This window comes from Lepisma saccharinum, chromosome 3 (assembly GCF_977018435.1).
Source record: "Lepisma saccharinum chromosome 3, izLepSacc3.1, whole genome shotgun sequence".
NCBI classification, from domain to species: Eukaryota; Metazoa; Arthropoda; class Insecta; order Zygentoma; family Lepismatidae; genus Lepisma; species Lepisma saccharinum.
The window spans coordinates 53,812,868-53,824,126 of record NC_139231.1 but is presented as its reverse complement, the minus strand read 5'-3'; the positions used below and the strand labels follow the sequence as shown (position 1 = coordinate 53,824,126).

Genomic DNA, 11,259 nt, shown 5'->3' with positions numbered 1-11,259 from the left:
TTTTGAAGCACCACAATTGTATTTATAAAGTGTGTGGTTACCAACGAGAACATACCTTTCTCACAGCTAAATGATGATGTAATATTTTATATATGCTGGTGGAACTAATGCCTATGGTTGCCTCAATCTCACAGTGTGTCACATGATGATCTTGCAGTATTAGGTTTTGCACAGCATCAATGTTTTCTTGAACAACAACTGATTTTGGACGACCTTCGCGAATCTCGTCGGTGAGCGAATGGCAGCCACGATTAAATTCGTTATACCAGCGTTTCACAGTGGCAAAGGATGGGGCTTCATCGCCAAATGTGGAAGTAAGTTGATCGATGCAGTCTTGTGTTGATAATCCACGTCGAAAATCGTAAAAAATCATCGCACGAAAATGTTCACGAGTTAATTCCATTTTACTGTTGTTGCGCAATCTCCAAGGCAACATAAACAACACAAATGAAGCTATTGACAAAACATTTGAAGTACATTATGGTCAATAATGCCAGATGATTCCGTGCAAACATCAAATCGCGCCTAACTTCAATCAGTGTTGCCAAGGCTCAAAATATAAATAGTGACCCTCGTACAAGCTTATGTTTAAGTGAATATCTAATAACCCCTCAAAAATTTTTGTAGACCTCCATAGCAGAGTGGTTCACAGGATGTTACGATGCCAGGGTATCAGGTCCGAATCCTGTTTCTCTTAACCCTTGCAATGAAGCTTGAGAGGATTTTCACATATTCATACTTCAAATCCAATTTAGGTTATCAGTAAATTTTCCACTGCTATAAGTTAACATTTCATATCATTTCATCCCTAATGGATCTTATTTCACTACTGCACCAAATGTATGCAACATGTCTGCAACCAAAGTTAGACATTCTGTATTTGAGAGTTACCTGCTTATATTCAGTGTGTTTTTTTCATTCGAGCAGTTATCGTACTGTAACTGTGGAGTAAGGTTTGGGTGTTTATCTTGTCACTCACTCATACCTTGCTTGCACAGTTCATTCATGAGATTATTGTGCCTCTAGAATGAGGTTCATGTAGTGAATGCAAGCACATATCCCCTCAAGTCAAGTGCATGGCACATTTGGTAGGCTTACAAGCCAAGGTTTCATCAAGTTTGTCTTTGGTAATCACATGGAACAATGTAATAGAGCTAACTCTTATTGTTGATGCATCTTCAGGTTCATGGACAGTAAACATAAAGAGCAGCTCTTTCTATTCAGTACTTGCCTCAAATAATTTCCAGTTTGAATCATCATTGTCGACCAACAACATGCTATTAAGAACAGATCCCGTGCCTTCAGAAAATGACATCTCTCTGTCTGCCTGCCTGCTGTGAATGTTAGTATTTGCTTCAATATGGGTAGATGTGCCATGTAAAAGGATTTATGTTTGTTTGTGTGTAGTTTGCTAAGGTGGTAAGTGGTGAACAGATAAGTGTTATTAGTGTTGTTACAATGCCACAACACACACACAGTTCAGAACAAAGAAATTGTATGTGTAATTCTTAAGTGAAAACAAGCTTGTGCAGAAGAGTGAGAAAGAGATTTTTAAGGGAATTCCACAGCATTCTGGTTCCACACAAAAATACGAGTGGTGTGTTTTACAAGTCCTGCAGGATTCTAAAAAGCTATATATTTAAAGTAATAGGTTTATTACAACAAAATATTGTTGTTTTTTACAGAGGAAAATTTAAACTTTTGTTCTGCCCACATTGCATTGTCGCATGATCACGTGATTCCCAGATGGCATCGATTTAGGAAAAAGCTCAGTGCATTTTATAGCTTGCCGAGTTAAAACATTGTGTTTTGGTGCGAAGAAGGTTCAAAACAATGTTTGGAAAAACATCTTCAGTGGAGACAGGTATCCAGAGATGGTACAAAAAAGTTACAGGCTATGGGGAACATAGCAGATTTATCACTTAGTGGGAGGCCAAGAACAAGTGACGATGTGGCGGATGCAGTGCAGGAGATCTTGCAACGGAGTCCAATGAAATCGGGAGTGGCAAGGTCTACATTACACAGTATCTTACGCACAAAAGTGAAAGTCAGACCCTACAAGTTGAGATTTGTGCACGATCTGATAGGAAAGACTGTGACATTAGGAAGGAATTTTGTGAATTAATGTTAACCCAATTAAATGATGGTGGTGGTGATGCCCTTCAGTCTCTCATTCTTTTCTCTGATGAGGCCACATTCCACGTAGACACAATTGCCGAAATTGTGGGGGTTGAGAATCCACATGAGTTCAAGACACATAGGAGGGATAACCCCAAGATCAATGTGTGGTGCGCAGTTTCCATGGACCACCTCATTGGCCCATTCTTCTTCAAGGAGGACATTGTGAACATTTGGGGAGATGGATTGGCCACAGACACCACACACCTTGGCAGCCTGCAAGGTCACCAGACCTTACACCTTGCTATTACTGGCTGTGGGGACATATCAAAACCCAGGTGTATGCATAAAAAGCGACAGATCTTGATGACCTGAAGTTCAAGATACATAATGTGATTCACAACATTCTGGACAAGCACCATTAGAATGCAATTCTCAGATTCAAACGAAGATTGCAAGTGTGTTCGGACATGATGGTGCTCAGCTGGAGATCTGGCGATAAGCCAAACCACCTCAAACATTAATTTCAGTTTTCTCTGTGTAACAAACAATATTTCGTTATAATAAACCTATTACTTTAAAAGTTATAGGTTTTTAAAATCCTGCTTAAAACGCACTGTACTGTGCATTGTCTTGTTAATAAATTGAGGAAAACTATATTTATTCTCGATAAGAAGCTGCCAGTGCTTACACAGGAAAAAAATTGACGAAACCTCAGCTTGGAAAGCTACCAAATGTGCTGTCTGCTTGAGTTGAAGGGTTAAGTATAACCAATTTAGCCAGCAAGTGGCATCCTTGCAACTGTTACATTGGCTTTGTTCTAGTGGCAGAATAATTTGTTGTAGAATTATCTTGACAACTATGCCATGTTCACCAATCAACATGTCACTTTCTTTGACATAGAAAAATCTTATTTTTTGCAACTTACAAAAAATTAATACACTGACTTTCGACTTCTGTTCTTTGGAGATAAGAAGGAAAGCCAGAATTCTGAAGTAAAAATGAGATGTTTGTAGCAAAATTTAGTTTACTCATTACTGACAATTTCATCCTTCTTCCAAATCAGTTTTCACCATTGCAATGATGAATCATCCATAAAAGAGCAACATTTTTTCAATAAAAAAGCAACAATTTTTTTAATGTGGTTTATTTGCATTAAATCTACATGATTGATGATAACAATAGGAGATCTAAAACAAAAATAATTAGTTTAGTTGACCTGTCTTGCTTGCAGCAAATATTTTGTTCAAAAATGTTAGAAGGATTTCCCTTTCATTGTTTTCCCTCTACACTAATGCCAAACATGAAACAATAAATGCAAGTTCACAAAAAGGAAAAAGTTTCAATGCATTTTTCAATTCATTTTAGCAATCTTATTTGTACAATACAAACACGTTTTTTGTATTCTTCCTGACTTGTTTCGTCAGTTTAGAAACAACATATCAATTGTAGGTCGTATTTCCTGTCCTTTCTCATGCATTCTTCAACAGATTTTTTACATTACTATTTACTAACAATATTACAGATCAATCACAAAATATTATATCACGTCTTAGGGTAAAGTAATTGATAGTGTCTGCAATTTATGTCCAATTTCTGAACAAGGAAGCTTTATTTAGTCTTAGTCAACAAAAAAAATACACACCAATTATATTTGGAAGAGAAACAGGTTGTGAATGTAAAGATATGGCTGTATTAATTAAAATGCTGTATTTACTTACGTGCCTTCAAGTAAAATAAGTAATTATTTCAAAAAAATCTTCACATGAATAAAATTATAAAACATATAGGCTCTTCTTCATCATGTTAACGACTTACCAGAACAAGGCCAAAGGAAAATGTGAACAAACCTTGTAAAATACAATTTATCTGAGAACAATTTAAAACTGAAAATTTACATCTCAATAGTGGTATTTCTGATGTGCGCTCTCACGGGTAATAATAATGATGCAAGGATATGTCATTAGATTCAAGCAGAATGGTTTTGACAATGCAATTCTCAAATTAATGCTAATGAATTTTATTAGTTTTGAATTGTATTTTTGTTATTTTCTGCCAATTTTGGCAACTTGTGACAATGAGGATGAGTGACGACTACATGGAATTGATGAAGGGACAAACATCCATGCTCAGGCTGGGATTCGAACCTGGGAATTCTGGTGGCAAAATTGAAAGTGAATATAAAATTTATAAAGCTTGCTCACTGGCCAAGTGCTTTATATATTTATATACATTGGTAAAAAAAAAAAAAAAAAAAGTAAGTCCATTTACAGAACTAATAAATAACACTGCCTAATGGAGTTCTAATGACGCATCTGAGTTGCCTGTCATTTTTGCTACTTTCACGTCACACAAAGAAAATGGTTTGGAACTGTTTTTGTAAACAAAACATAATGGAAATCCAGTTCTAAAGCCCTTGTGATCTTTAACACATTTAATTCAGTCTGTGCTGTTAACCTTCCATAAGTATGAGGAAATAAAACATTATGACAATAGGACGATGGAATGTTATATAAAATATAAAAATTCTCCTTGAAAAATTTCGATATTAATTTAAGCAATTTCACTAGTAACAATGAAATGGATAATGGTGGAAGTCATAAAACAAACATGTGAATAAGATACTGTAATACCAGCTTTAATATGCTTTGTTCTAATAACCGCAGATTTTCTTTGTCCTCTTTATTCATCAATAAACTTTTCCTTTAAATCTTACCAAACAAAATAAAGCAAAACTGTTTTGTCCTGTCTTTCCTGATACATATAGTCTTAATACATGTCAACGAGTTCAAAAATCACTTTGTACAATACATGAAAGTCAAAAAGTCACATATGAAACAACATGGAATGAGACTGTGATTTTCCTGTACATTTACCCAGATAAAATATTGCATGCTTGAGATTATGCAGCTGACATTTTGGCTCTGCCAATGGAAGCACAGATATATAAAAAAAAGATGTGTAATTTAAAATTGTATTAGAAAGATGTAGAAAATAAAATCACCGTGAGCTCAGCCTCATCTTTTGTACTGTAGCGATGAGTTTCCTTCCTGCTTCTTGTCAAGACCCTTCACTGGTTCTCATATGACCCATGTTTTCAAGCCACCATACAACACAAAATGCTCAAACATTATTTCATGAAAGCTTTAATTGCCAATTCTCTTTTAAGTCAATTTTCTCATTTATTGTCTCATCCTTATTTATATTAATGTTATTTTCACAATCTTAAAAACTTCGTACAATTAAATGCAATTGAAAATGAAGCGACAACAAAAAATATCTTCAACTGGGATTGTTTCAGCTTTACTCAAGAAACTGGCTAACTCAAGAACATAAAGAGACACAGAAGATGCTTAATCTAAAAACAGTGAATACATGCATTCTTAAACAATGTAACACCTGCTTCACATACCTTATTGAGTATAATGGTTTATAACGTAGTGACAAACAAGAAAGAGCATTGTTAATGAAATTTTTAATTGTTGTTTTATTTTAAGTTGATCATATTTGAGATATTCTTATATTTTATTATTTTAGAATTGAAACTTCTATATTCCTATTTTTGAAATAGAAGTCTGGGAGAGTGTGATGTCTCCTTACATGTAAGAAAAGAAGTGTTTCTTTGTGCTTGTAAAACCATAGTTATACAACAAGAAAGTTATGTAATGCAAACAAAACATGCCAATACAAAAATGTTTGTGAGCATGTATAGTTCATATGAGGACAATAAAACCAGTAAAGAAACAGGATAACATTTTTATCTAAGATTCTTTTCCATTGAATGCAGCTGAAGAACTGAAACACAACAAATTCTTAAACTAATTTAATTTGAAGAGGCAGAATGCACTTGATATAAAAATATTATACATGGAAAATGACAAAAATAAAGGCGCTTTTGAATATGCATTGGGAAGACTCACTCTTCCAACACTGTCCCTGATGAGCACTCCTTGTGTTCCCCTCAGTACAGTATGTGTTAACACATTAGCCTCCAGATGAAACAATAACAACTCAGAACCCTCTATCGAAATTCTTTCGGCCACTTCCACAACAAACAAAAAAAAAAGAAAGTTCCAAAAATGCAAAACAACGTAAACCTTTTCCAAAATTACGGTTTTCACTTCACTTCCTAGTACACACTGTTAACACTTCTGCCATTTATCTGCTGTTCACTTTCAGCACTTATCACTTCAGGAGGGAATCGCTGCATTTCTAACTTTCCGTTTGAACTGCTAACAAATATCTGCAAGCAAAAAGAGCATTATTGGTGAAGCACTATTTCAGGAGAGTTGTTAAGGTAGCCATATAAAATTAATAATATCCTTAAACAATATTTCACTACACATCTACTAACTTATTTCTTGTCACTGAAGTGCATGAAGGGCCTTAGCCTCCTTCACAGCTGGCTTCCATTCTTCTCTTATCCTCCGCTTTCCTTCTTCAGCTTCTCATTTCCAGTTTTCTTAAATCTTCTTCAACATCATCAACCCATCTTTTACGTGGTCTTCCCTTCTTCCTTCTCCTCTGAGGTCTTCCTGTTAGTACCTTTCTATGTACTCTTTCCTCTTCCATTCTCAATACATATCCTAAGCATCTTAATCGTCCGGTTTTAATTTCCATCACACAGTTCCGTGTTTATTCTTATTCTCCACATTCCATTTTCTCTAACTGCTCTTAAGCTCTTCCTTTCCCATCTCCTTAATACCTCTTCATTCCTTTTCACTAAGGTCCAACTTTCTGATCCATAAATTACCACCAGTCATACCACTGTCTTATACATATGAGCAGCTCGGGCATAAAACTTGATAACTCACAAAAGTATGAAACCGAGTTATGTTAGTTCGTCAATTGAACTGTGGCTTATGGGCTAGCCAGATGTTCTCGTGTGTTTCTGGCTTTCAGCGGCTACAGAAGGAAGTTCATTCAAGATCGTACAGCAACTGAATCAAGCTCAGTTTTGAACACATTGTGGGTTATCAAGTTTTACTTCCAAGCCTCTCATATAATAATCTTCTTTTTTCTATTTATTTATTTATACGAGAAGAATTTCTTCGATGCTAACAAGCATCTATTCCCAGCTGTAATCATTGTATTAATTTCATCAGTTACTCTATTTGTATTATTTATGACTGCTCATAAGTACCTGAATCTATAAAATCTCTCAAACCCTATCTCCCCTAATTTTATCACTGCAACTTGCGCATTCCCTTCTTTCCTTGTTTTCAGCTGCTTCTTCCAGTTTTTGTACCTTTTCTCTTAGTTCAACTGTGTTCCTTGTTAATCTTATAATCTTATACTATATCATACGCATATTCTAGGCACTGGCTAATTCTATTGTAAATGGTTCCACCTGGGTTGATGTCTTATGTCTAGAGCCAGATATTTATGGTAAATAAGAGATCAAGATTTTGGTACAAAAACTGGGCATCTTTCAGGATCAAAAGCAGTATATAACATGGCATTTCAGTGTTAAAATGCTGAAAGAAAACATAAATTTTATTTAAAAACTACACTTATTACACAAAATTAAGTTTTCACTTTTAATAGGACATTTATATAAAGTGATGAAGGAATTGAAGGAGCATAAAAGTAGAAATATCACTTTTACTAAAACATCGTCCTGGAGATTGCCAGTTGAACGCTCATTCACCCCAAATTCCACCAGATACAGCGCCGAGCAACAAGAATTTTCCACTCGGCTCTGCACAGTCAGCAAGGCAAACGGCCATCACCAGCGGTGAGTGCACCTCCACTGTAAAATTCCACCTGCACCCAGGGATACCCCAGGTGTACAGTTGGAGGTGCAAAGTCCACCAAGTCATGACTCAATTCCAATGTATAAACCCCTGGAGACGGTAAATTGCTCTCTCACTTTCACTCCACATTATCAACAACCTTGATCGATGGGGCCATGATGTCTGCCAGTAAGAGATCGTGACTTTATGAGGCGGTAACGAGCGAGCAGAACGAGAAGTCGTCCAGACTACGGAGAACGAGAAGCCGATAGCCAGCCTGTGTCCCGAGAATCAGTACTCTGTCGAATTAAGCTGCTGAATTGCCAGCCGCGGGGTGAGTAGCGTTCAACAACTTCGGCTCCCAACAATCCTTTGTCTGCACCACTCAGGGTAGAGGTGGTCCAGTGAGACCCAAACTAAATCCTACTTGCTTTAACTGAGCTACGTCCTGGGGTGACTCGATCCCGTGCCATACCCGACGTCACGCTACACCATGTAGCCAGTTACCAGACATCCGATTTTCTCCAGACATGTCCTATATTTAGCCATATGTCCGGCATCCAGGAGGAATTTGAGAAATATCATAAATGTCCTACATTTTTAGCATCACATAATATGAATTAGGAAAATATGTGTTTCAGTTGAACAAAGAGAAATCATGCAAATTACAAATCTAATACTTTGATTCAGTCATTGCCCAAAAAGAAAAGTTTCTGCTAGAACAAAAACGGAAGCAATTAATGAACAAAGTTTTGGGACCACATTCTGCCCTAAATAGTGGAATTTCTTGCTTTGGGGTTTATAACTGATGGACCAAGATGTTTCCCATTCTTATACAATATTTTGATGGAAAACAAAGTTATTGAACTAAAAACTACCCTAGATGAAAAATAATTGCTGAATACTTGTTTGCCATTGGAGGTCATAATGAGAGAGTTCTTTCATTACCATCAACACAATGGAGTGAGTCATGGGAGAAATATTTTTTTCAAAAATTCTGTAAAAAGTTTGACACTGGGGTTTAGTAGAATTTCAAAGAGTTTGTTTAGTCTCTCATAAATATATTTCGACTAAACCTGAAATTTTGATAAGAATTGGCTCCTCTCAGAAGTATCAATTAAAACAAGTAAGTCGTGTATTGTGTAGTATTGATAACAAGTTTGGAAATTTTGCATTTAAGAATTCATTAAGAAATCGTATTTTTTAAAAGATGAAAAAGTGTAAATTTTAAATTACTTTCTAACATATTCCGGAAATGTGTATTATTTGTTGTGAATGTTTTGTGTCCTACTACTTTTCCCTTATAGCGACCTGGTAACCCTAATTTATATAGTTACCAGAATATTAAGTTTATTCCTGTGTAAAAACTCAATATGCTGACCAAGGCAGTAATTTATTTTATTATAAAAGATAAACTAAACGTAATTTTTCAACCTTCTAACATGGTCTTTTTCAGACTCTGCACCAAGTACAAATGTTCTGTACTGCCTTGGTCAGCATATTGAGTTTTTCATATCATGGAAAGAAGGCTTAATGGTGTTATAATTATTCCTGCGTAAAGGAGTCCATTTTTGCTTCTCAAATATTTACAGCAGAATTTATTAATTTTCCGTGATTTGCATAATTCTCAAAGAAATTCAACCCTCAAAATAAGTAGTGCTGGTAAATTTCATGTTTAAGAGTTTATTTTGCATTTTAAAGTTCATTTCGCATCATATTGTGTGAAAATATGGTAGCAAAATGCACCTCACACCTTTCAAAAACATGAAAAATGAACATTACAATGTGTTATTCCAAATTTCGTGTTTTTGTCAAAAACAAAATATGCATGCCCCTACTTATGTCCTTTTCTAATGCTAGATTGAATGATACATTTTATCTCCCATGTGCCACTCCTCTCTCTATTTTAAATTCCGTTAGATTTTAACTTTACCAGTTGTTTTCTCCAGTGTCATTCTTGTTAGTCTCATTAGTTTCACTGGTTTCCTCATTTCTTTCATGATCATTAACAACTTGTTCCTCTTAGTAGATGCTTGATGTCAATAAAGAGTTAATATTATCATATCCATAGCATTTCTCCATTATTATTCTTACTGAGAAAGTTTGGTCTGCGGCTGTTCTGTTTTTCCAGAAATCACACCTCAAGAGGCAAAACATTTTGATGCCCACTTGTATATTGGGAAATATATTAAATGAAGTTTGTACTCTCATGTCATGTTGTTGATGAAAATACACATTGCAACATTCAGCATATTAAAATAAAGGCTCTTCATGTACAATATTGACAAGGTATACGTCATAAATTTAATCATAAAAGTGTATTTTCTAAGGCCTTAAATGATTCTGAAGTAATATTAATCCACCTAAATGGAAGAGAAAATTATGAGAAACTGCAAGCACACACGTCCACTAACATATCAGGGTGACGACTCTAGGACCATGATAACATTCAAGTAAAATTCCTGGTTTTCAAGGTGAACTTTCTACAAATTCAAGGGTACAAGCAGATATTTTCTCTATTTTAACCTTACGTATTACCTCTCACCACCAGAGGATTAAACTGGCTGCGAGTCCATATGCCAGAGTCTCGTTAGTCTGCAAAATGTAGTCCAGGGTGTACTGGAAGAGAGGTTGTCATTTGAGTGATTTCAGAAAGGATCACCCCTTACACCTCTCCAAATACGAGCCGCATCCAGAAAGTAAGTTTCCCTATTTTTTCCCGTGAAAGTAAACATAATGAGCAGTGTAAATTGCGCATGCGCAGCAGAGGTAAGACGTATCAATCATATGCCAGGCGGACAGATCCCACCCAGCGCCAGTAGCGAGGCAGCAGTGGTCCGAAGTGAAAGCTCGTATTCCTTCTCCCGCCGCATGCGAGGTTCGGTCGGTGATAAAGTTCCTGAATGCACAAAGCATTGCGCCAATTGACATTCATCGTCAGCTCAGTGAGGTCTATGGGCCGAACATTATGAGTAAGCAGATGGTGTGTCGCTGGTGTCGGCAGTTTTCGGAAGGTCGTCAAAGTGTCCATGATGAAGAGCGCAGTGGGCGTCCGTCCCTCATCACTGATGATCTGGTTGAGCTGGTGCGGCAGCGCAACATAGAGAACCGTCGCTTCACGATTACGGAGTTGAGTAGCCATTTTCCGCAGATATCGCGATCCGTGTTGCATGAGATTGTCACGCAGCGCCTGCTGTTCAAAAAATTGTGTGCCAGGTGGGTGCCGAAAAACCTGACACCCGAACACAAAATGAAACGTTCAGGAGCAGCACTGACATTCCTGCAATGGTACCATGATGACGGCGATGATTTCCTCGACAGGATCGTCACGGGCGATGAGACGTGGATTTCGCACGTCACCCCGGAAACCAAGCAGCAGTCAATGCATTGGCGGCATAGTGGATCT

The 11,259-nt window shown here is 36.6% G+C and overlaps 1 protein-coding gene across 2 annotated transcripts in view; it reads right to left on the bottom strand.

Moving 5' to 3' along the window:
* Window positions 1–3,265: 3,265 nt before the first annotated feature.
* Window positions 3,266–11,259, bottom strand: part of LOC145985041 (uncharacterized) — a 47,502-nt gene continuing 39,508 nt past the window's right edge. For both annotated transcript variants that reach the window (XM_083118556.1, XM_083118555.1), the window contains exon 10: window positions 3,266–6,361. In XM_083118556.1, coding sequence (XP_082974682.1) covers window positions 6,248–6,361 — 114 coding nt within the window. In that variant the 3' untranslated portion in view covers window positions 3,266–6,247. The remainder of the gene's footprint in view (window positions 6,362–11,259) is intronic.